The sequence below is a fragment of the Asterias rubens genome, chromosome 13 (assembly GCF_902459465.1).
Source record: "Asterias rubens chromosome 13, eAstRub1.3, whole genome shotgun sequence".
NCBI classification, from domain to species: Eukaryota; Metazoa; Echinodermata; class Asteroidea; order Forcipulatida; family Asteriidae; genus Asterias; species Asterias rubens.
Genome location: NC_047074.1, coordinates 12875200 through 12902075, shown reverse-complemented (window position 1 = coordinate 12902075; position 26876 = coordinate 12875200). Strand labels below are relative to the sequence as shown.

At 39.2% G+C, this 26876-nt stretch overlaps 1 protein-coding gene across 1 annotated transcript in view; it reads left to right on the top strand.

Annotated features, from left to right (window-relative positions):
• LOC117298747 overlaps nucleotides 1–25856 on the top strand; it is a 40168-nt gene extending 14312 nt beyond the window's left edge. Inside the window, 31 exon segments of the mRNA XM_033782067.1 lie at nucleotides 483–773; nucleotides 1039–1204; nucleotides 1760–1975; nucleotides 2375–2586; nucleotides 2852–2957; nucleotides 3297–3413; nucleotides 4063–4201; nucleotides 5158–5338; nucleotides 5629–5905; nucleotides 6312–6501; nucleotides 6911–7238; nucleotides 7535–7654; nucleotides 7926–8054; nucleotides 8366–8488; nucleotides 9822–10715; nucleotides 11376–11519; nucleotides 11867–12047; nucleotides 12450–12600; nucleotides 13055–13182; nucleotides 13845–13984; nucleotides 14814–14955; nucleotides 15914–16120; nucleotides 16353–16556; nucleotides 17189–17409; nucleotides 20966–21460; nucleotides 21749–21893; nucleotides 22188–22409; nucleotides 22671–22763; nucleotides 23244–23575; nucleotides 23806–24010; nucleotides 25026–25856. Coding sequence (XP_033637958.1) covers nucleotides 483–773; nucleotides 1039–1204; nucleotides 1760–1975; nucleotides 2375–2586; nucleotides 2852–2957; nucleotides 3297–3413; nucleotides 4063–4201; nucleotides 5158–5338; nucleotides 5629–5905; nucleotides 6312–6501; nucleotides 6911–7238; nucleotides 7535–7654; nucleotides 7926–8054; nucleotides 8366–8488; nucleotides 9822–10715; nucleotides 11376–11519; nucleotides 11867–12047; nucleotides 12450–12600; nucleotides 13055–13182; nucleotides 13845–13984; nucleotides 14814–14955; nucleotides 15914–16120; nucleotides 16353–16556; nucleotides 17189–17409; nucleotides 20966–21460; nucleotides 21749–21893; nucleotides 22188–22409; nucleotides 22671–22763; nucleotides 23244–23575; nucleotides 23806–24010; nucleotides 25026–25297 — 6771 coding nt within the window. The 3' untranslated portion in view covers nucleotides 25298–25856.
• Nucleotides 25857–26876: the final 1020 nt, after the last annotated feature.

The window sequence follows — 26876 nt, the reverse complement described above, 5'->3', positions numbered from 1 at the left end:
CGACAGAAAGGGTTTAGATTTATACGTTAAAGTACAGCATAAGAAACTCACTTTACAAATTGTTTGGTGTAGTTCCAATTAATCACCAATATGCTATGTTTGCCAAAATGCTAAATTCTGCCACATGTGCGTCTGCATTGAACCGTTAAAAAGTGACAGATTCTCTGTTCTCTCACAGCCTCGTGTTGTAGGCAACATTAGTATAAATAATACTTGGCAAGTACTGTGTCAAGTACTAAATTTCGCTGGCCTTCAAGGCCATTATTGATCCAATTAAAAAAGAAAAAGTAACATTAAGAAGGATCTAATTACAAAATAAACTGAGAAGGACATTACTTTCTAGAAGAGAAGATTAAGGTCCTCAGAAATAGAAATAAAACAACAATTTTCGAGATCACGAATAGATTAAATTACTTTAAAAAAGGGTCTAAAAAAATAGAAATTGTGCAAATAAATACCTGTTCTTTTTGTGTTTGCCACAGGCTAAATTCTGTCACGGAAGTGTCTGCTTTAAGCCTGTAATAAGTGATGGGTTCTGGGTACTCTCCAAGCCTCCATTGGTAGGTGACGTCACAATCACTAATATTGAGACAGATTCAACAAGTACAAATCTCCACGTGGCCTTCCAGACATTTGAGCATGCATACATAGACAGTGATAGAAAGTTGGAGTGGATGGACTTCTATGAGTGGACTATTACTGAGGATGGGGAACACAGTGCCGTGTTGAGTGAATGGAAACGCATTGATGATTTGAACATCATTGGTGAGACGGTATGATGCAGCTTTTACCAACAGTTACGCTGACGGTTTATAATGCAATCCACCATATACAAAAACTAACGAACATGTTGAAGTTTGAGATCGATTGGTCAACTGGGTCACGAGAAAAAAAAAAGTGAAAAACCGAATACACATTTTGCACGACATCGATTACAAAAAAAAATTAATCAAACGCTCACTGAGCGATTAACTCCCAACACGAAATAAGATTATTTATATATGAACTAAACATTATTATTGTTTGTTCGCTTTAAAGGCCAACTTTACTGCATCGTTTGAAGGACATCTCGACCATCACACCTGTCTTCGTATGGCTGTGAGGGGCTACAATAAAGCTGGACTTTCCTCCATAGTGAGCACGGAGGTTGTGGATTGTGATGATAAGACGGTTACTAAACCGCATGTTGTCATCGACTCAGACCGTGAGTTTGAACTTTACCGAGGATCTGAAATCGTCAAGTAGAAAGGATCACTTATTACAGATAAAATGGAAATTTACTAGAACCATTCAGATCGCACTTGATGTGATTTTGAACCTAAGGCAGAGTAACCTCACTAAGCCATTTTGAGATAAGGTGGACACAATCACATAACACTGCTTGGTTTTGGTAAAGTTGTGTGTTTATACACCAAAAAAACAGTGCACTCTAATAGTAGCCACCATAGCAACCATCCGTCTCCCCGACAAACAACAATTCGGGAAACACCCAAGTAGTAGGCCTACAAAACCACAAAATTGACCAAGTTGATCCATTCCAACCACAAGTTGCCTTTCTGTGCACGTTAATAGTCCTCTGTGGCAAGAGGAAAAACAATCATCTGAAAGGTTCGAGGACTTTGCAAGGCGAGGTCAAACACCCAACCCAAGAATCCGAACAAGACATGAAGAATTCAAGCTTTGATATAGATATTTGTTTTTTTTACCGTAAAACAAAATTAAAAATGATGAGCTCCAGAATGTTTTACAATCTTCCTAGATGAAGTAGCATTAGAGCAGAATGCTCTGTGGCTTGAAGCCGATAAGAACTACATCTCATCAACAACCGTCCTCTCAGCAGTCTGGCCTTCATTACGTCACAGGCACTACGTCTGGGCAGCAGTAAAAGACACAGGATCTGCCGGATTTGGTGACTTAGACAATGGATTGAACTATCCATGTGAACATCCATTGGCAAAGGCTTGTGGAAACACTGGTAAAGAGAAACGACTTTCTTTTTTTTTTGTTTACTGAAATTATAACTTATTTGTTGTTATGCTAAAGAAAAACTACACTGTAAAACAAATTTGGTCGTATAATTGACCCAATTTCGGGTCCATGTGGGCCTGACCCAATTCTGGTCAATTTGACTCTCCAGAGTCTGTGTCAAAAGGACTCGCAAACATGAAGAATAGGACACATAGTCTGCCGATGTCGGTGACTTGGATAATGGCTTCAAGTACCTCGTAAAAAACTTTACGGCTGTATGTTGTGTGATGTGGGAACTGAGTAAGGGGAAGATTTTTGTTTGACGAGGACATTGTTACTATCTTCTCGACCCTTAAAGAAAAACTACCATTATGAAATGTTCTTGAATGAATGCTTCTTCCTTTAGATAAAGAGTTTGTGAACGCCCATGGTTTATCACTCGAGCACGGCGAACGGTACCGCATCTGCATCCACGCTGATGAAGTTACACTAGAGAATGAAAGATGGACGAAAACTCTGCCGTCAGTGTCCAGCTGTAGCGACGGTGTGGTCGTTGATACGACACCGCCGACACCCGGATCTGTCTGGATCGGCTGGAGCAATAAAAACAAATATCAGGTAGTGCGAGTGGTCCGGGCTACATTTAGGTACATGTTTGGGGCTCCCTTAGGTCAGGCTACATTTAGGCTCGGGCTACATTTAGGTGCCGCACAGACGTCTTCTATCCTTTACATTGAAAAACTCTTGCCCAAGTATATACCATGCAATGTGGATCATGTGCCGTTGCCTATAAAGAGATTTGCAACTTGTGTAAATTGATAATAATATTGTGACTAAAAAGTGTTTCTGTGTACAAATTCCGAGTTTTTGTGTTTCTATATAGAGTTCGACTTCAATGCTGGTTTTACAATGGGAGTCTTTTAGTGATGTTGAGGAACACGGCTTGGTACGTCATCACTCTGGAATCAAATACTACGAGTATGCAATCGGTGAGATTTTATAAAGGCAATTTACATGTTTGTTAACTGTCGAAGACCGGGGTCGATTTCACAAAGAGTTAGGACTCGTCTTATCTCGAATTAGGACGAGTAACTCGTCCTAATCTTAAGGTCTACATGCTACAGTGCAGGCTTGGGACTCGTCCTAAGTCCTAAGATTAGTCTTAAGTTAGGAAGAGTTTTGTGTATCCTACCATATGCTTAAAAAAACAAACCTGTGTAAATTTGTGCTCAGTGGGCCATCAACACTAAACGAAAACAGCTTAACCTACATGGTGTTACCTCAAAATGTCTTAGGTTAATATTAATTAGTGATGTATATGTTTACAGGATCAATGCCAGGTGGAAGCGATGTACAGGATTTCACCCGTGTCGGTATCGCCAACAGCATCATCTTACATAACTTGAGGTTACAACATGGGCACAGATACTTTGCAGTCATTAGAGGTAATAAACAATCTGCAGATATGTCTTTAAACATTTCGAAAGCCTATTCATATGAACTAAAGACAATGGACACTATTGGTAATTGTCAAAGACTAGTCTTCACAGTTGGTGTATCTCAACATATGCATAAAAAAACAAACCTGTGAAAATTTGAGCTCAATCGGTCGTCGAAGTTGCAAAATAATAATGAAAGAAAAAACACACTTGTCACACGAAGTTGTGTGTTTTTTAATGCTTGATTTCGAGACTTCAAATTCTAAACTTGAGGTCTCAAAATTACTTCTTTCTCAAAAACCTCTCCCCATTACTTGTAATCAACAAAGGTTTCATGATGATAATTATTTTGAGTAATTACCAATAGTGTCCCATGCATTTAATACAAAAAAAAAATAGGAAAAGCTGGGTTAAAGATTCTATAAGAGCGTTTGTAATTAATAGGGACGATTGCGTTTGAGTTTGATAAAGGAAGCTTCAAGTAAAACGATGTTTATTAAGTGACGTCTTTACCATAAGACAAAATGGAAAGGAAAACCCCAAAATGGCTGGCTGTTAATGTAATCCCCATTCAAAACATGTACAGTGCAAAATAATAAAACAAAAAACAAAGGCGATGTTAACACTGAAGTATTAACATATTTCCCTCTTTTAGCCACTGATTTTGTTGGTTTGTCTACAACATCAATTTCTGACGCAATTATGATAGACACAACACCACCGACCGTGAGCGATGTCTACACATTGGACGTTGGGGGCAGCTTCCTTGTGTCCACAAAATCCGTCTCACCAAGGTGATTCTGGGGAAAAAACCTTAAACTTTCATTGAAATTTCACTTCCCCTATATCAAAGATGCTATGTCAGATTTTTGGCCGTTTTGACCCAAACGTTTTGATTTAAAATTCAATAGGTGTTTTGATGGGGGTCGAGTAAGTTACAAGCTTTCATTTGAGCCATTGCTCGAAAAAGTCCGCCAATTATTAGTAGCAGTGAAGTAAAGTGCTCAAAATGAGTTGTTGTCGGGATCCCGACAATATATCACGTGACCAATTCTTATGTGTTTTATAAGAAACGTTTTAAATTATTGTCATGGTTCCTGACCATTAAAAGTAAAAGTTTAACTTTTTTTCGTTAGAGCAGGTGATACTCTTTGAAATACCATTCACTCATTCGGGCCAAAAATCTGACATAGCATCTTTAAGGACATCTTACGAAAATGAGACACCCTATCATACAAAAAAGAGAATTAGTTTTGGCAAAACAAGAACCGAGTGGCGATGTCCAGTGCATCTCTTAAGGTTTTGCCGTTTGGAACTGCTCTTTATTTTTTTTAGAAGTGGCTTGTGCACTAACACACCTTCATTTTGCGACTATTTAGTGGTGCAATTAGAAAAACGTAGATGTGACTCTAAAAGCTACTTTCTGTGTGGAAAAGTTATTTTAAAAATTGCACGTAACCACACAGTATCTCAAGGGATATTATAAGTGTCCATGATATATTTGGTTTGCGTTTACACCATGCGTGTATCTTTCTTGGTAGGTTATGGTCTTTGGCGAACTTGCTTTGCTTTATATAGTTTACTAACACAGAGAAGATTCTTCGGAATTTGTTATACTTTTAAGATATTATTTCAATCATTTTTTTTTCTAAATAAATACGCGCTTAATAGCACACAGCGTCCAATTCGAAAGCAAATTTCTCTTTGATTACATTGAATTGAATATTTATTTGAAAATTTATATTCACAGTTGGGAGAATGTTTTTACTGACCAGGAAAGTGGAATCGCATACTATGAGTGGGCAGTGGGTTCACATCCGGGTCATTCTGACGTCATACCATTCACCAGAGAGGACTCAGAGTTTGGAGTCAGTGACCCTTCACAACATTTGACCCTTCATGAAGGTCACTCGTATTTCATTTCAATTAAGGTAAGCATTTATTGTATGCATCAGTTGAACAATTCTGATATTAAGTCAGATTGTCTTTAAAGGAACATTACAGAATTGGTTTTGCCAACAAAACATTTGCTGGCAGTGTAAGCACGTTATGTAATCCACCATATATATAAACTGACAAACATGTGGAAGTTTGGGATCAATCGGCCATCCCGATGTTCATTGAGAAAAATTATTTTCTGCAATCAATTGTCTGTTTTCACTATGAAACAAGACCTTTAACTCAATTTAACTTATAAATATTTTAACAATATCTATCTCAGGCCATCAACCATGTTGGGTTGATCACGTTAAAGTCGTTCGGTGCCTTCAAGGTAGACGAGAGCCCTCCAGTGGCCGGTCACGTCTTTGATGGAGATCGCTCTCTCGCATCATTCAATCACAGAGATCGAGACTTCCAGGAGGACCGGAAATCGATAAGTGCATTCTGGGAAGGGTTTCATGATCCCGCTAGCGCCCTCATTGGTTATTCATGGAAAGCAGGGACGTGTAAAGGCTGCAGTGACGTCATACCTGAGCAGCATATAGGCATGGAAACTGGTACAAAAAAATACATACCCAAACATATATATATATTTTTGGTTTAAGTGCTCCACCAAGATCCTGCCAAAGCAAAGTAATTTCCATAAGAAAGTCGAAATTCAGTGATCACATTAGCGCAGAAAAACGCAAGCTAAAACAAGCAATAAACAATTCATCATTACCCATTAAGTAATTTCTGACAACGTGTATTTTATCTTCTAAATCTTATAACATCATGACTGTAAAGGTTACCCTGTTATGTTTACCATCCATTTTGTATGTAGCACGTAAGTTACTAAGGTTTATTACTTTTGTTGAGACTTCGCAGTATCTCCGTGGAGCAAACAATATTGTGTCTTTTGCGTGTATTGCCATTGTAACTTTTTTCGCGATAAGCACTTTTGGAAACACTTCACTTTTTCAGAATGTCAAGCTGACAACCTGAACCTTGTTCCTGGTTTAACATACTATGTAACTGTGACGGCCTGTAACGCTGCTGACCTGTGTACTTCAGTGACATCTGATGGGGTCCTGATTGATGATTCACCCCCGTTGGTAGGTCGTGTCTATGATGGGAGCCCCGGTAATGGCGATATCAGCTTTCAGTCGTCAAGGTTGGTTTCCTTCTCGAGTTTGACTTTGCTTATTGCATCCAGAAACTAAAAACAAAACTACTTGTTACTAACTGGGATTCTTTAAGGGAAATTAACGTGAAAAAAATAACTACTCAGCTCTTGTCAAACTTTGTTGGAAGAAAATAAAACAATCCAGTAAATAAATGTTCCTCAATGAGACCAGTTCTTACTGGACATTGACCCAGTGGACCAAATTTTATTTACTAATTGTAACAATTATGTTGAGTTTACGTAGCCCGACTCGAGGAGTTAACGGCACAAATGATAATAAGGATCTTTCTTGTGCATGCTGTGATGCACGTTTTCCCTGATTGCAAGTTCAAAAGCCATAATTAGGAATACACCAGATTACACTGTATTTAAGTGTATTGTTTTGCTCGTTTTACAGGAGGCAGCTCTCTGCACATTGGTGGGGCTTCCATGATCCCCATTCTAGCCTATCACACTATGAATGGCGAGCTGGTACCACACCAGGCTCGGCTGATATCCTTTCATCAACACGTATTGAGCTGTCACAATCTGCTCTGATGTTCCTATCAGAGTCAGATCAGATGCTAGACAACACTGATATCTACATCACAGTCCGTGCTTATAATGGGCTTGGTAGGTGGAGTGAATCTACATCCAATGGGTTCCGTGTAGATTCAAGCCCACCTCGAGTGATTCAGGAACCAACCATTGACGGAACAGTCGGAGTAGTTATCACAAACACTCAGGTAAAACTAATATTAACAATTTTTCTATTTTTTAAGGATATTGGAAGGTTTTTGAATCAGTTTCATTAAATATTGTACAATTTCAACAGATGTAAACTTTTTGACAGTTATTTATTCTCGTTTCAGTATTGTTTGGCGAAAATGAGATCTTAAATTCTTGACAAGACTTTCTTGCTAAGGAGATTAACCTTTAAAAATGAAGTTGCATCAAACCCTTGCAATTGAGCCAGAAATCACTCATTGAGCTTTGTAACTGATTTATTTGTATATTTTTTGCTAAATTTTGTTATATTTAGGTTCTCTGTGACGTCATTCGATTCTCCTGGAAGTTCGATGACCCGGAGAGTGGCATAAAGGAACAGTATGTGTCAGTGAGCACACATCATAATGGAGATTTTAATATTCCAACTTTTCAGGTAGTGTATCAAAGCGAAAATGTAGTATACGGGCAAAGGTAGAATTATGAAACATTAAATAAACAAAGACGACAACGATGAGCTATAGCGGCGTTAAAATGATCTACGTGAAAGTACCAACGTTCCTTTTGTGTGTCTACCTTATGCAGTGTGCTGATTGTATTTCTTTCATTTTAAGACACTCATTTTTTTTTAATTTTAAGACACTGGACACTATTAGTAATTGTCAATTGAATTAAAAAAAAAAATGTACATTTTCATCATTTTACAGATTGCTGGAAGCGAGGTAGACCACACCTTTACCAATTTGACCATGCATGAAGGAAGTCACTACGTCATCACAGTGGTAGCATGCAATCATGCCGGACTCTGTACAGAAGCAAAGTCAGCAGAATTTCTTGTGAGTTATTATCAAACATTGGTTATAGGGCACCGCATGATGAAACATGTCATGTCTACAGGTCTTGCCATTAGCGACTGTGCTCCAGCTTTATTGTATGCGCTAGAACAGAATATGAGCAACTTTAACATTAAAATTTACTGGTCGCTTATTATACAAGTTCGTGTTTGGCAACCAGAAATCACCATAAAAAAGGTACATTTATGTATTGGTGTCGAACAGGCTGATAGCGCTGCGTTCATTACAAAATAAAAAATGTGTTTGTCTGTGTAAATGACTCATAGTGGTCGATATATCTGCTCACGTTTTAGGTTGATGGTAGCTCCCCGACTGTAGGGACGTTTGCAGTTGAGACAGAGAGTGCTGCTAAGCTGGAACGTCATCATATAATTTGGATAACTCCATCGGAACCAGGCCTGGTATCGACTACTTCAGTAGGTTCACGCGGTTTTGTTTGTTTGGCAGCATAGTGTGCGCCACAGAGCACCTTGTAAAAAAACACTTACATGGTGAATGTAAAAGGTCGGAGGAGATCTCATAATTCAAACTTACTCCCACATACCTTGCAGGGGAAAATCTGTATGTTAAAGGCAGTGGACACTATTGGTAATTGTCAGAGACTAGCCTTCACAGTTGGTGTATCACAACATATACTAATAGAAGAAGAAAACACCCTTGTCACATCATGGAGGAAGGAAGAGAAGGAGCTCGAACGACCCGCAAAACCGCAGAGTAACAAAAGAATACTCTGACAATGCCCCTGTCTGGCCAGTGGAAAAAGATAGGAGACCTCCAGCTGGACGGCCGATTAACGAGTAGTATTAAATCTCTTTGTACAGAACGTGTGGTACCGCCAGTCTGCACTCTTGCCTGCGTGTAAAGTTAAATCGTTTGAGACAAGAATTGTGAACATACACGTTTTCATTTACCGTTTGTAGTGTTTCAGGGAAACATCATGGCATATTTTTACATTTTTTGTAACTTTCCGGTCACTAGCGGTGGTTCAAAATTTGGGTATTAGCACACGAGGGTAGTTGGTATTCAAATGTGTTTTTCGATTTGGTGGGCACAAGTGTACACAATTTTTATCAGGTCTCAAAAAAGTTGTTTTCTGTATTATATCCATACGACATACGACACCATATATGAGTGAAGAACCAAGTGCGCACGCGCAAACTCACTTACGCCAGGTCGCCCATTGTCTGTGTAAGGTATGTCGGTGATTACGAGGTGTCGTTACATGGTTGCGGTACCACGGGTTCGACTTTTGAAGTCCCTTCGTTCGAGCTCCTTCTCTTCCTTCATCCATGGTCACACTAAGTTGTGTGCGTTTAGATGGTTGATTTCGAGACCTCAAGTTCTAAATCTGAGGTCTCGAAATCAAATTCGTGGTAATTACTTCTTTCTCGAAAACTGTGGCACTTCAGAGGGAGCCGTTTCTCACAATGTTTTATACCATCAACCTCTCCCCATTACTCGTAATCAAGAAAGATTTTATGCTAATAATTATTTTGAGTAATTACCAATAGTGTCCACTGCCTTTAAAGCATATTGGGTGTCACTGAGTGACGATATGAGCGCTATATGAAGAGCCATTATCATTATTATCATTGCATGTGTTGTGACGAATGGTTACTTTGTCTGCTACCGTACTGCATAGGCCTACTGTAGTTATTGAGACAGTAGTTTGGCATAACGAGGTTTCACTAAATTTCATAAAATGTTGTCCCGTCATCCTCAGTTACTAATTTGTTTTTAATCCTAAAGCCCGGAAACATCTACAACAAAACGTCAACGGAGTCTATCAATTCCACCAGCGAGTCATCAAATGCCACTTTCGAGTCATCAAATTGCAACACCGAGTCTGCAAATTCCAGCACCGACTCATTGAACTCGACCACCGAGTCGTCGAATTGCACTATTGGGTCATCGTATTGCACTATTGAGTCATCGAATTGCACTATTGAGTCATCGAATTGCACTGTCGAGTCGTCGAATTGCAGTATCGAGTCATCCAATTGCACCACCGTCTCTTTAAATTCCACTATCAAGTCATCGAATTGCAATATCGAGTCGTCGAATTGCTGTCTCGAAATATCGAGTTGCACTATCGAGTCATCGAATTGCACCACCGACTCATTACATTCCACTTGTGAGTCATCGAATTTTACTATCGAGTCATCTAATTGCAATATCAAGTCATTGAATTGCACAACCGAGTCACCGGATCGCACTATCGAGTCATTAAAATGCACCATGAAGTCATCACATTACACCACCGAGTCATCAAATTGCACCATCGATTCATCAAATTGCACCATCGAGTCATCAAATTACACCATCGAGTCATCAAATTGCACCGAGTCATCGAATTGCGCCATCGATTCATTAAAGTGCACCATCGAGTCATCAAATTGCACTATCAAGTCGTTAAAATGCACAATCGAGTCATCGAAATGCATCACCGATTCAGCACGTGCCACTACTGAGCCAATGACGACCCCACGATATCACTCTGGTTGGATGACATGGTTAGAGGACTCGTTAACATCAAATGGATCCCTTGCCCTTGCTTGGATTGGGTTTGCTGACTTACACTCCGGCATCAGTCATTACTTTATCGCTGTGGGACGAACGTACGGAGGCTCAGAACTCACACCGGTAAGTTTAATTGCCGAGACTTACATTTTTAAGTCGCCGCTGTAGTACAATTGGGAAGATATAATAAAACCCTGCTCTCTAAATGCAAAAGAGTGAAAAACACCACTATTTGCATTTCGAGCTGTCCCTCATATTATGTCTCTTCAAAAAGATTGGTGGTTGTTTCACTCTTTTAGAGGGGTTTCACTTCAGGACAGAGTGGAAAAATCACTCAAAACACTCAAAAGAGAGTTGTCCTTCATATGGCTCTTCAAAGAGTGCTTTTTCACTCTTTTACATTAAGAGAGTGCCATTTGACAACAATAAAAGGTTATATCATTATAGAAGTCATAGGTGCGAGGATTAAACTAACTGATCCCACAGTTAAGTCTTCCAGTTGGTCAAGAGAGTATTGCACCATTCCAGGGGCGGACTCATCAAAATTTACCCTGGTGTGGTCACTTGTGTTAATCAACAGTATTTCTACTGAAGCTCGTCTGTGTACGAGTCAGTGGGGAATTCCAAAAGACAGCGGACCGGTCTATGTTATACAAAATCCAGCGTGTAAACGACCATCCGCAGACTTAGTAAGCTAAACTAATGCTTAACATGCTTGCAAGCAGGTTGCTACTGGTAGTGTAACGCACTCGAGGCTAACCAGTTATTGTGTAAACTTTCTAGAGTGGACCAGTTCGTGTGAACCACAGCAGTAATGGCATGTCATTGGACGCGGGCGTTACACAGACGGCAATTTTACCAGTAGAGGGCAGTATAACTGGTTCGTACAATCACTACCTTTTTGTTTCTCTGTGGGCTGTAAACGGGGTAAGTTTGATTTATATTTATAAGTTGTCTAGCTTTTTAAGAAAGCAGCATAACTTTTAGAGATATTTGACTGTTCCTTCTCTTTAGTACTTGACCGCACATACGTCAAGTTCCAGTTGCATTTTAATCGGCTTAACGATACAAATGTTGATCATTTAAAATAAAATAAATCATTGCCCAAAACATGTTGATTCACACAAATATAACAATATTCTTAGCATTGACAGCTTTAACTGAGGTGCTACTTTTGCGTATTTTTTAAAACAATTGCAAGTTAGTTGTTGCATAATTATATCTTCATATTTTTTTCGCATCTCAAATTTTTTCCCATAATTTCAATTTTGAAGGTTGGACTGCCAAGCAGTCGCCACCATTCCACATTTGAAGTTTCTGAAACATCACCCGATGAGGGCGCACTGGTCCTGTTACGTCGATGCCAATCTGCAACATGTGAGGGTCACTGCACTTGTGGACCCATCCATGGAGCCTGTTCTACAAAACAAGGACAATGTAGTGATTTGACAAGAGGTAAGTCGACATTTTTTTTTCTTCTTTTTCTCAGGGAAAATATAAAGTAGCAGTGCAGTCTCCTGGGACCTTAGAACATACGCAGTCAAACATTTATTATTAAAGTGTTATCCGTTTTACTTAACAAATGACTTTATAGATTAATAATCCAGCATTATTTCAGTCCGAAATAAAAAAATATTGTGGTGTGTTTTTTTTAGCATTTGAGTGTAGTCTCCCTTTTATACAATTCTATTTTTATCGCTGGCAGGGCTCTGGTTGTACACATTTTAAAATAAGTGTTAATTTTTTGTATAACCTTGATGGCGCCTTTCAAAATTGTGATCATTGTGTATTATGTCTATATATATAAAAATAAAATGTTTCTCTAAGTGACCTTTCTTATGTATATGCTTCATTTAGACAACCCAAACACCGAGATAGAGGTCCTGGATGTAGTTGATTTGAACTTTGACGTCATCAATAACTTAACTGATATTAACGTCACCGTGACGCAGTATATGATGGCTGCTGCATGGCGGGTCAGTCAGCACAAAGGACTGAATATCAGTTGGTAAGTCTAAGCATCGATTGAAGGAATCACAGCGAACTACTTGTAATTGTTTTGTTATAGCTCATTTTGGTTTTACCATAACATCGAAGTGTGTTAGCACTGTAAACTCGGTATTTTCCCGAGTTCAGTGAAGCAAAAAATCACATGCATATTTATGTTAAGTTCGTCTATTTTTTTAACCGCACTGTGAATCATTAAAGTATACTGAAATGATTTGTGAAGTAATTATCATGAAAACATGAATACACCTTTGTAGAAAGGAAGGTCTCAACAGATGGAAAAATCTGCGCAAACAGCTCGAGATAGAAACGCAATTCACGTGCAAGGCTTCGAGCTGGGGTCACATTAGCTAAAAATAGAAACCACTGCGCCAAACAGTAATTCTCCAATTCTACCACAGCTGTTTTCGAATAGTACAATAATCCGGATTGGTTTTGTTCTAATTTGGTTGAAGGTATGAATGGAGTATTGGGGACGACTCGTCAACAGATGTTGAACCTACAGGGGTATTCGATTCAGCCAATGAAAGGGTTTGGTTTGACATTGGACAGGAAAATCATACCATCGTCACACTCGATAAAGGTAAATTTCGAATTTTATTTCGAGACCACAGAATTAGATTTTGGGGTCCCAAAACGAAGCATCTGAAAGCACACAACTTCGTGTGACAAGGGTGTTTTTTTCTTCCATTATTATCTCGCAACTTCGACGACCAATTGAGTTCAAATTTTCACAGGTTTGTTATTTTATGCATGTTGAGATACACCAAGTGAGAAGACTTGACTTTGACAATTACTAATAGTGACCAGTGTCTTTAAACGATGAACCGGTTTGTTTTATTGCATTGTTCGAGAGTTTTCTAAAAACTCACCAGAGTTTAATGAGGACAGCCCAAACACTCTCCCTCTGTGTTGCAACGCAATGAGCAATTTATGTAGGAAACACTACAAAAAATGGGGTGTTAAATTGGTTCTATATGTGACAACACCAACATGGTGTTTTGTTTTGTCCAATTACTATAACATTGGTGAAATAACACCGTGTCGTTTTTGTCACATAATATATACCAAGAGAATCAGTTTAACACCCCAGTTTGTGCAGTGTACCGGCGATTTTTTTAGATGCTTACTTTGATTATGATGATGATGATTGTTGTTATTATCATTATTCAAGACTAACGTAAATGTAGCCAAAGGAAAACTAGGCCGGTACGGTATTTTTGGTTGTTTTTGGAATTATTTCAGACCGAATGCTTACGACTGGATTGAGGTATCATTTTTATATCCGGGCCTGGTACAGTGACACCTCGTACGCCGTGTTTAGATCAGATGGTGTTACGCCAGATATCAAGGCTCCAGAATTCTCGACACTCAGAGGAACAAAGGTAAGTAAAGAAACACTTTTACTGACATGCAATGTTGCTGCTTGTTATGAATCACTCTGATTGGAGTTGGTCATAGCATTGGTTTTTGTCAATGTAGCACTGATTTATGGGCGAAATTCCACAGATATAATAAAAGTCACAACATGAAAGGTCTACCAAAAAGAGCGTCAAAACAGAAAAAAACACGTTTAGATACTAACAAAAACTCTCATCAACATTAAAGGCACTGGACATTTATTGTAATTACTTATTACTCACTTTTATTACGCATCTGAAAGCACACACGGTAATGCAACAAGGTTTTTTTTCCTTGAATTATTCTCTTTAAATTTCGACGACCCCTTGAGCACAAATTTTCATAGGTTTATTATTTTATGTGAGAATACTGGCCTTAGACGGTTACCCAGCATGTCCAGTGTATTTAAAGCTATTTTACACTTTCTGAACAGAACACAAATTAAAAGTTCACAGATTTACAAATAACTTACAGGGTTTACAGAAGTTAATGGTGAAAGACTTCCCTTGAAATATTATTCCATGATGCTTTACTTTTTGAGAAAACATTCGAAAATAATTATCTATTTTCAATATCGAGAAAAAAACGGATTTATTTTAAACACATGTCATGACACGACGGAATGTGCGGAAACAAGGGTGGGTTTTCCCGTTATTTTCTCCCGACTCCGATGACCGATTGAGCCTAAATTTTCACAGGTTTGTTATTTTGTATATAAGTTTTGTATATAAGTTTGGACAATACTGTTTAACGATATTGTTCGATTGCTTTAAAGACTAATTTGTCTTTGGAACGTCAACATTTAACTTTCAGATAAAGGATCTAGCAACCGATGAATCTACGGAGGATACCGACTATCTCAACGATCCTGAGACTCTGTACGTCTCTTGGGAGGGAGTGTTTCGAGACGACGAGATATCACACTATGAGGTATCACTCAGCACATTCAAAGCAGGTAAAACTATTAAGACAAACTAATATAACTATGTTTGAATCCTTCCAAATAATACTGAATTATGTGTGGCCTGTTTTTACTCCTCGCTTAATCTCCTTTAAAGCCATTGGACCCTTTCGGTTCAGAAAAAAAATTAAAGTTCACAGATTTACAAATAACTTACAGGGCTTACAGAAGGCAATGGTGAAAGACTTCTCTTGAAATATTATTCCATGAAATGCTTTACTTTTTGAGAAAACAGCAAAACAATATAAATTCTCGTTAACGAGAATTACGGATTTATTTTAAACACATGTCATGACACGGCGAAACGCGCGGAAACAAGGGTGGGTTTTTCCGTTGTTTTCTCTCGACTCCGATGACCGATTGAGCCTAAATTTCCACAGGTTTGTTATTTGATATAGAAGTTGTGGTACACAAAGTGTGGGCCTTGGGCAACACTGTTTAACGAAAGGGCCCAATGGCTTTGAATGCAGTGGACACTATTTGTAATTACTCAAAATAGTTATTGGCATTAAAAACTTACTTCGTAACAAGCAATGGAGAGCTGTTGATTGTATAAACACATTGTGAGAAACGGCTCCCTCGTAAAGTAACGTATTTTTCGAGAAAATAAGTAATTTTTCACGAAAATATCTGAAATTAGATTTTCAGGTCACAAAATCAAGCATCTGAAAGCACACAACTTCGTGTGACAAAAGTGTCTTTTCGTCCATTACTTTCTCGCAACTTCGACGACCAATTGAGTTCAAATTGTCACAGGTTTGTTATTTTTATGCATATGTTGAGATACACCAAGTGAGAAGACTGGTCTTTGATAATTACCAATAGTGTCCAGTGTCTTTAACCAGATCCTCTGTCATCGAGCATTTGATAAAAATGATAATGCGTACACATTATGTTTGCCTGTTCTGATAACTTTTTAGATACAACAGGTTCATTTTTTTTCGATCATAAGGAGAAGATGTCCGTCACTTTGTCGACACTATCTTAATAGCGAGTGAATCGAGGACACGGTTCACTGGCCTTGGTCTACAAAGTGGGCACCGTTACTATAGCAACGTACGGGCAATCAACAAAGCAGGTCTGCGCACACTCAGAAGCAGTGATGGCTTTGTGGTTGATCGGAGACAACCGGATGCTGGACTGGTGTTTGACGGGATAGGTATGACGTCAAACGCTTTTTCAGTGTCTGTAGTTTTAGAACGAACAGATGTTATTGAAGTTGTACGCTGTTCTTTTATTTTTAATTTAGCAATCGGAGTTTGTGTTTGGTTTAGGGATTATTTGTTTAATTCGAGAGGGCATAAAGTACGATGTGACATTATAGTTGAAAACAGCTATTTGATAACCCAAGTTACCAAACATTCATTAAGCCTGCATTCTCCTTTCATTAGATCTGCATGATGTAGAGTACCAGAACTCGAGTACATTGATCTCAGCCTCATGGCACGGCTTTACAGACCTGGAGTCCTACATTGACCACTATGAGTGGTGTGTTGGACGAACTCCTGACTCTACTGATGATAGTGTCCTCCAATGTACCGATGTTGGGATGCAGTTATCGGCATCGAAGACGCTTGAAGTTCCTCTCACAGGAGGTAAGTCGTGATTGCTAGTACCTGATAAGTGATCCAGAGTTTGGTAATATCACTATTAAGATCAAAGTTCCGAAAAATCATATTTGTTACTTTGCAATCGTTATTATCCTAGCATGGAACGTATTCCACAAAGTTGTCCTTTTAAAACGTGTCATGTTGCTTTGGTGTATTTTGTTTATACAGAGATTGATTCTTTGACCTTGTGTCAATGATTTTGTTTTTGCATCTGGTTGCCGAACAAGAACGGGTTTACTGTAACCTCTCACCCACTTGTATTTTTTATAATAATTAATAATAATAATAATTTGGGGGCTGATCATCCTTACTCGCAGCTAAGAGCTGAATTGCGAAAGACACGGCTACAACGTGTTCGAGAAGCAGGCATGCAAGGGCGCCTTTGGCTGCCAGCCTCATCAACCCATTATGACCACGGAGCACAGCCAAGATTGAAAGTTTTAGATTTTCAATTAAATAACAATGATTTTTATCATGAAGTGTACACAGATATAAAAGATATAACTGGAATAAATTAAATCTCATTGAGCAGAATAAATTTTACGGGATCTTTATTGATCACGATCAAAACTTAAATCATGATAGGACTTCCATTTGGTCCTTGTTCTTATCACCAGGTATTAGGTATTATTCCATAGTGTCAGCCATTGACGCAGCTGGTAGAGCGTCAGAGCAAGTCTTCTCTGATGGGGTTGTGATTGACGTCACTCCTCCAGAGCCGCAGAACTGCATCCAGTCTGGAGATAATCTCATCGTAAATCCATCATTTGAAGGACGAAATGAACCAGGTATTGGGTCAACCAAAAGTTCATTACAAATTACCGAGTAATTTATCAATGTTTTGATGTGTAAACTCTCCACTTTTATCTTTTTAAAGGCAGTGGACACTATTGGTTATTACTCAAAATAATTATCAGCATAAAACCTTACTTGGTAAAGAGTAATGGGGAGAGGTTGGTAGTATAAAACATTGTGAGAAACGGCTCCCTCTGAAGTGAAGTAGTTTTTGAGAAAGAAGTAATTTTCCACGAATTTGATTTCGAGACCTCAAGTTAAGAATTTGAGGTCTCGAAATCAAGCATCTGACAGCACACAACTTCGTGTGACAAGGTTGTTTTTTCTTTCATTATTATCTCGCAACTTCGACGACCAATTGAGCTCAAAATTTCACAGGTTTGTTATTTTATGCATATTTGAAATACATCAAGTGAGAAGAATGGTCTTTGACAATTACCAATAGTGTCCACTGTCTTTAATAGACAAATAAATTATCTAATTGAATTAAGTCAGTTTCTCTCGGGTTTATTTCTTGATATCATGAAATAAATCAAAGTTACACCATCTAGAAGTTGATCATAGTCTTGTTGCTTCTCAGGTTGTACGATCCCTAACTAATTTATTTGGCAGTTACAAGTTGAGTGGCTTCTGCCTGACACACCCGAACATAATAAGGAAACATAGGATGGGTACCAACATTAGGGTGAGATATGGCTAAGTTGGTAGAGTGACGAGATGTCAAAAAAAAACAATGTCCACAGATTTACATTAAACTTACACAGTTTGAAGATTATGATAGTAGAAAGCTTCCCTTGAAACTTTACTTACTGAGGTGCTGTAGTTTTTGAGAAATGAGTAAAAGTAATAATTTTCGTTTCAGTTTTAGCATGTAAAAACGTATTAACCAGTTATGCTATGGTTTTGGTATAATATCATAACTGGTTAAGGAGATTTTACATGCTATCCCAAAATAATTTTGGTCTCATGAGACCAATGTTATTCTGTGACTTGTTTTACTCATTTCTCAAAACCTACACAACTTTAGTCAGTAATATTTGAAGGGAAGCTTTCCACTATCATTATCTTCAAACCCTGTAAGTTAAATGTAAATCTGTGGACATTTTAAAAAAGTACCCGAATCCTTTAATCTGGGGGTCGTAGTGTAAATTCCTCATATTGTAATGTTTAAAATTAGATATATTACATATTTTACCCAGCCAGTTTGGGCTTGTGGTTTTTTACCTTTTGAACAAATTCCTTCTTATGCAGATATTCAGGAACCAATGTCAACGCAGATGACTGAGGCCGAGTTAACTGACAACTCGTCACCTGCTTTGACGACAGAGTCTCAGGTAACTGGTTCCACAACTGAGGCCGAGCTAAATAACAACTCATCACCTGCTTTGACAACAGAGTCTCATGTAACTGATGCCACAACACAATATGAGGCCGAGTTAACTGACAACTCGTCACCTGCTTTGACGACAGAGTCTCATGTAACTGATGCCACAACACATTATGAGGCCGAGCTAAATGACAACTCGTCACCTGCTTTGACAACAGAGTCTCATGTAACTGATGCCACAAGACAATATGAGGCCGAGCTAAATGACAACTCGTCACCTGCTTTGACAACAGAGTCTCATGTAACTGATGCCACAACACAATATGAGGCCGAGTTAACTGGCAAGTCGTCACCTGCTTTGACAACAGAGTCTCATGTAACTGATGCCACAACACATTATGAGGCCGAGTTAACTGACAACTCGTCACCTGCTTTGACGACAGAGTCTCATGTAACTGATGCCACAACACAATATGAGGCCGAGCTGAATGACAACTCGTCACCTGCTTTGACAACAAAGTCTCATGTAACTGACGCCACAACACAATATGAGGCAGAGCTAAATGACAACTCGTCACCTGCTTTGACAGCAGAGTCTCATGTAACTGATGCCACAACACAATATGAGACCGAGCTAAATAACAACTCGTCACCTGCTTTGACAACAGAGTCTCAGGTAACTGATGCCACAACACAATATGAGGCCGAGCTAAATGACAACTCGTCACCTGCTTTGACAGCAGAGCCTCATGTAACTGATGCCACAACACAATATGAGACCAAGCTAAATGACAACTCGTCACCTGCTTTGACAACAGAGTCTCAGGTAACTGATGCCACAACACAATATGAGGCCGAGCTAAATGACAACTCGTCACCTGCTTTGACAGCAGAGTCTCATGTAACTGATTCCACAACTGAGGCCGAGCTAAATGACAACTCGTCACCTGCTTTGACAACAGAGTCTCATGTAACTGATGCCACAACACAATATGAGGAAGAGCTAAATGACAACTCGTCACCTGCTTTGACGACAGAGTCTCATGTAACTGATGCCACAACACAATATGAGGCCGAGCTAAATGACAACTCGTCACCTGCTTTGACAGCAGAGTCTCATGTAACTGATGCCACAACACATTATGAGGCCGAGCTAAATGACAACTCGTCACCTGCTTTGACAACAGAGTCTCATGTAACTGATGCCACAACACATTATGAGGCCGAGTTAACTGACAACTCTTCACCTGCTTTGACGACAGAGTCTCATGTAACTGATGCCACAACACAATATGAGGCCGAGCTAAATGACACTTCGTCACCTGCTTTGACAACAGAGTCTCATGTAACTGATGCCACAACACAATATGAGGCCGAGTTAACTGGCAAGTCGTCACCTGCTTTGATAACAGAGTCTCATGTAACTGATGCCACAACACATTATGAGGCCGAGTTAACTGACAACTCTTCACCTGCTTTGACGACAGAGTCTCATGTAACTGATGCCACAACACAATATGAGGCCGAGCTAAATGACAACTCGTCACCTGCTTTGACAGTAGAGTCTCATGTAACTGATGCCACAATACAATATGAGACCGAGCTAAATGACAACTCGTCACCTGCTTTGACAGCAGAGTCTCATGTAACTGATGCCACAAGACAATATGGGGCCGAGCTAAATGACAACTCGTCACCTGCTTTGACAACAGAGTCTCATGTAACTGATGCCACAACACAATATGAGGCCGAGTTAACTGGCAAGTCGTCACCTGCTTTGACAACAGAGTCTCATGTAACTGATGCCACAACACATTATGAGGCCGAGTTAACTGACAACTCTTCACCTGCTTTGACGACAGAGTCTCATGTAACTGATGCCACAACACAATATGAGGCCGAGCTAAATGACAACTCGTCACCTGCTTTGACAACAGAGTCTCATGTAACTGATGCCACAACTCAATATGAGGCCGAGCTAAATGACAACTCGTCACCTGCTTTGACAGCAAAGTCTCATGTAACTGATTCCACAACACAATATGAGACCGACCTAAATGACAACTCGTCACCTGCTTTGACAACAGAGTCTCAGGTAACTGATGCCACAACACAATATGAGGCCGAGCTAAATGACAACTCGTCACCTGCTTTGACAGCAGAGTCTCATGTAACTGATTCCACAACACAATATGAGGCCGAGCTAAATGACAACTCGTCACCTGCTTTGACAACAGAGTCTCATGTAACTGATACCACAACACAATTTGAGGCCGAGTTAACTGACAAATCGTCACCTGCTTCGTTGACAGAATCTCCTGTAATTGGTTTCGCAACAAACTCTGAAGAAGACTCTGATCCACAGGATGAAATAACGCCGTGGAAAGTTGGCTCCGGCACCCAAATCACAGTGGTCACTCATGGGAAGAAGGTTGCTCGTGACGGACGTTCCTTCTTATCGTTACACGGATCGATCTCACAAACTTTCAACTCGACCCCTGGAAGCCACTACCGTGTTCTCTTCTTCACTAGTCAAGTTGTCCCGTCTTATGAGCCTCTGTTAAACCAAGAAGGTCGCATTGAAGCACCAGGATTAAACCGTGTCTTCAGGTTGTACAATCGCCCAGCTGGTAGTCACTCTAATCAGAGTCTGGCATCCATAAAATGGCATGAACAGAGGTTTTATTTCACAGCCAGCGAAGCTCTCTCAAGGTTGAGAATATCATCAGTGGGGCGATCGAATGGAATTCTACTTGACAATATTCAGGTACTAAATTAAATACAGAACCTACTGAGCTAACGCTTTATTTTAAACTACTACTTTTGCCCTATATTTAATCAATCATCTCACTTCAGTTCTCATTTATCTCTTTTTCCATTCTATACTTGTTAACCTTTGATGATTAATAGATATCCCAAAACAGGTCACACAAGTTGTGTAGGAAGGGTAGTGTACGTGTTTATAGACTTTCACTCAGTTTGGATGAAATTAAAATTAAGATCTGTTAAAACACATTTAATTATAATAATATGTCTGATTGTTTGTCAATTCTAGGTGACACTATTAACCACTGAGCCGAGCACTGGTCAGGGATCAGTCGATGTCCATACACAGTTTATCCACAATTGGTCATCACTCCAGGCCAAGTGGCATTTCATTGATCCTGAGAGTCCAATCATTGACTACAATTGGGCCATCGGTAAGTTAAGAAATTATTGTTCTCAAAGAATGAACAACTTTACTTGTCTTCAATCTTGTATCGCAAATATGCATTTAAGTTTTTCTTATGATGTACAAGGTGCTGTGGTGCAAGATTCTGCCAATAAAACAAGGAACACATGGGCGAACCCCATCTCTTTTCGATAAATGCACTGGATTATTCTACTTGCGTTCAACAACACTCGGGACCAACGGCTTTATGTCCCATCCAAAGTTTTTTTATGGACTCCATTATAAAACAAAACATGCGTTGTTTGTTTTGTTAATGTTTCAGGAACCAGTTCGGGTGGTACTCAGTTGCAGAACTTTAAGTCCGTTGGGACCCAAACAGACGCCATTAATACTGAATTAAGAATGTATCATGGTTCCAATATCTACGTCACGGTGACGGCAAAGAATGCTGCTGACCTCACTTCCTTCATGACCTCTGACCCTATCCTAATTGACCTGACAGCTCCAATCATTTTATCGGTACTTGAAGGCCCAGGTGACGATGGTAAGTAAATGTCTTAGTATGACTGTTTTATATTCGTTTTTTCCAGGTGTTCAACGTATTACAGATAACATGAATCGACTTTTAGTTGAAGCCATGAAGCATTTCTTTCAATCAAAATAAAAATCAGAGTCCGAAAGTCTGGTCTGAAATGACCATTGATAACCATTATTGACGAAGACATTAAAATATCCAACTAACAAATGTGGGCAGAAGATTAACAACATATTGGTAAACTTATGTTTTCTGCCTTTGTATCTACAGATATTGACTTCAGTTCAAATGACAAATGTATCTCTTTAAGGTGGTCTGTGTCTGACCCAGAAAGCGGAATCGATTACTGCGAATGGGCCATTGGTAAGATTCGAAAAAATTTCCTAAATAAATTTGAAAAAAGCAACAGGAACCTAACTAATTCAGTCACTTGATACTGCTCTAGATTGCAAAGGTCGTGGGTTCGAATCCCACCGAGTAATATGCAGGTGGATTTTTTTTTCACGGGGCTCGGGAAAGTACTGGGTAAGATATATAGTGCTAACACACATCTGTGTTTATGGGTAAAACCTAAAATGATGATTCTTTGTCCCCGATGCAAATTAACATCTATCAGTCCCTTAATGTTTATTTTGAACATCTTGGTTTACGTTCATATCAAACAGCCAATGGTATCCCTATAATGTGCAATTCAACAACAATTATGTTGAGTTTGTGATACAACAGGTATTTGTCTCTTTCCTGTGGTGCGCCGTTTAAAAATATCTAGGCCATTATGTATGTCCAATAGTTTGATGTATGTTGAAAAATTATGTTAAAGACTAAAACATTTTTCTCTTGCAGGTTCAGAACCAGGATTTGATGACGTCATACCCAGCACACTTTCACCCGATTCAGAGTCAAAGGTCATTGCAGATCTCTCTGGTGTCATGGTCGAAGGTCAGAAACTATTTTTGACGGTTAAATGCTTCAACAATGCCGGGAGGTCATCGTGGAAATCATCTGACGGCATTACCATAATAACAGAGCCACCAAGTTCACTGGCAGCCGTCGTCAAAGTAAAAGCTGTGTCTGACACAGCGTATGCAACGCTTGACGGGTACCAGTCACAGAATAGTTCCCTCACAGCATCATGGGAAGGATTCACGGACCCGTTTGGCATCCAATTTTACCAGGTGAGTTAGCACTGATGTGGCTGAAGAAACCTATTTGGGTACATAATTATAACTACATCTGATAGATTAATTCGACTTTTGCTGCTGTTCTAAACATTTTGTATTTCTCAAATGATTTGTTTATGTTGAATTATTGTTGTGTGGTTCTGCAGCGGCATTACACAAGTAACTCATCAAAAGAAAACCACATCTATACTTTTTTGATTACGAGTCCTTTTCCAACATTTTAGTGCCGTCTCACTGGACCAAGTTACTCTACATCTCCTTGGACACGATGTGGCTCCGCATCGGAAGAGCATCTGAATTGGTCAGATCTTACCCTTGAGGATGACGCAACATATAGCCTGTCTGTCAGAGCTGTCAATCATGCGGATTTGATCAGCCAGGCTATCACTCAGAATTTCACTGTTGAGACCTCAAGACCTACCAGCCAGGGTATGCGTTACCTTTTTCCTTTTTGTTGTCAAGCTTTCAGTTCAGACTTGCTACACGTCTGTCAGTTCGTCTCAAATATCCGAGTCACTTCAATATAAAATTCTTGCCGTTGACAAACTCACTTGATACTATCTTCCGTGGGAAGTGTGGAATTGTCGCGGTCGAGCGGTAGGAGCACTGAAATCAAACTCTGGCGTTTCTGATCAGCAAAGTGTGGGTTCGAATCCCCTGCCGTGGCACTTGTGTCATTTAAGCAAGACACTTAACCATTGTTTCGTCCTTCGGATGGGTCGTACATCTGTTGGTTTCGTGTGTTGTGTATTGGAACCCAGTACATTTACATAAAAATATAAAAAAGAGAAGGGGTTCGCCCCGATGTTCCTTTTTTTTTTCTTTTTTTTTTTATAATAATAATACTTATTCGGGCAATCACATTTACAAGCACATGTACATACATTAACAATATTTAAGAAAACAAAGTAAAACAACAGTGGGGTGCCCAGGAGAGCATAAAAGTAAAAAAAATAACTGTCGCCAAAAGGCGTATGTCTCCTAAAACCCTAAAAAATACAAAACCCTGGATTGATTGGCAGCATATTGCGCCACAGCACCTTCTAAACCAGTACATGGTGCTTCGAAAAGAAGTTAATCTTATAGTTCAAATGTACCCACACATATTGCAGGAAGATACTGTACGTTAAAGCGCCTACAGATATGCGCGCTACACTATTTTTTATAAGAAACCACTTTTATTACTATGCAGACGTAGACTATTACGAATTTTAGGTGACACTTTGAGCAGTCGCAAATTGTGACACGTGTGCAAGGGTTCTGAAAATCAAAAACATTATACGTCATCTTGTTTGCTCTATTTATGTTTCTGTGTAAAAACTTAAAGGTAGCAATTTGTAAACTGAACCTCCTAATACACATATAGCCGGGTTGCAAACACACAAAAGAAGAAACACACAGTGGCCGCAAATAAACAAAATCGTGTGTCTGTTTACTTTTACAGATTCGAAGCTTCTTACATCTGCATGGCATGGGAACGGCACTGTGGATTTTAGTTGGGACGAATTATTCGTCTCCTCCTCTCCAATGTTCTTTGAAGCCTCTCTCGGTACCATCTTAGGCGGAAGTGACGTCATGCAGTGGATAGAGACCATGCATACTGGTATGCGTGTATCACCGCTGGTTCCGCATACAGACTACTACATAACAGTCACGGCTATCAACGCAGCAGGGTTGGCGCAGACAGTTAAGAAGGTTGTTTACTATGAAAAATAAATCAAAATAATAGCCTAATAAGTTTTTAACTGAAATATCTTTTGTCATGTTTTATGTTATTAAGTGAACCTAAGTAATAGTTTTGCAAGCAAAGTGCACAATCCGAACTTGCCATTTTCTGGTTTAGCTTACTACAAAAAGTGGAATTGTCTCCATAGTTTTTTTCATTGACGGAGATGATGTGAACTTTTCGGATAGCCGTCTACAATTCTGAAGCTTCGGCAAGATAGTTGGAACCCCAAAAGCGCAGTTTTAAACTTGTGCGAGAAGCTACTGGACGCTCAAATTAATTTGTTGGACATCAGTAGTGCAGTGTAGTGAAGGTGAGCCGGCCAAAGGTTTTGGGTGTTTTAACAGAAATGTATTTATGAATGGGAATAAAATCTGGTGACTCAGTCTTAAACGGTTGGATAAAAATTTACTGGGTCTTGCCTAATTTTAATGCGCCAAGTCACAACACTTTAATTATTTAAAGTTTTTTGTGTACTCAGATAATTATTGTCATTATCTATAATTAGAAGTTAAAAGGGATTATGAATAAAGCATTGTAATAACAATACGCTACGTTTAAGTCTTTGAAGTTGTCATTAAAGGCAGTGGACACTGTTGATAATTACTAAAAAATAATTATTATTACTTGGTAACGAGTAATGGGGAGGAGTTGAAAATATAAATTATTGTGAGAAACGGCTTTCTCTGAAGTGCCATAGTTTTCGAGAAAGAAGTAATTTTCCACGAATTTGATTTCGAGACCTCATCAGGATTAGAATTTGAGGTATCGAAATCAAGCATCTGAACGCACACAACTTCGTGTGACAAGGGTGTTTTTGCTTTCATTGTTATCTCGCAACTTCGACGACTGATTGGTTTCAAATTTACACGGGTTTGTTATTTTAAGCGTATGTTGAGCTACACCAAGTGAGAAGACTGGTCTTCGACAATTACCAATAGTGTCCAGTGTCTTTAACTTGAGCAAAGGGTTCACTTTGCCTGAAATGTTACACACTAACATAAATACATATTTCTAACTACGCTTCTCCAATACTTTGTAACTGATTCTATAATTCTACATAATTAAAAAAGTCAAAAACTTGTTCTTCTTGATGAGGTGCCCTAGTTTTTCCACTGTTTGTTATTTTTTTTGGAGAGGCAATTGAGTCCAAATTCTCACAGAAGTGTTATGTTATGCATATGTTTGGATGCACCAAGTGAGAATACTGGTCTTTGATAATTGACAAGACGGATTTTTGAGGCAGTGCTGACTTCGGACCTGAACTAGGACGGTACTAATATTTAGTTCGTTACATCATTCGGCATCAACGTGATGTCATTAAGCATCAACGTGATGTAACGTAGATGTTGTTTTCACTCTTGTAATGACTTTCCCTTCAACCAATTTACGGGACCTTTTCAAAAGAGTTTTGTCACCAAAGACACTCAGAGTAGGGGGTGTACCAGGCCGTCATGTGGGGTTCTATAATGGACCCCCTAAAGTGGGGAATTGTTATTAGGTGTGTAAACACGTTATGTGTTTTGTTCTCTGTGGAACTCTTCTCTTTACACGCTCAATATTAAAAGT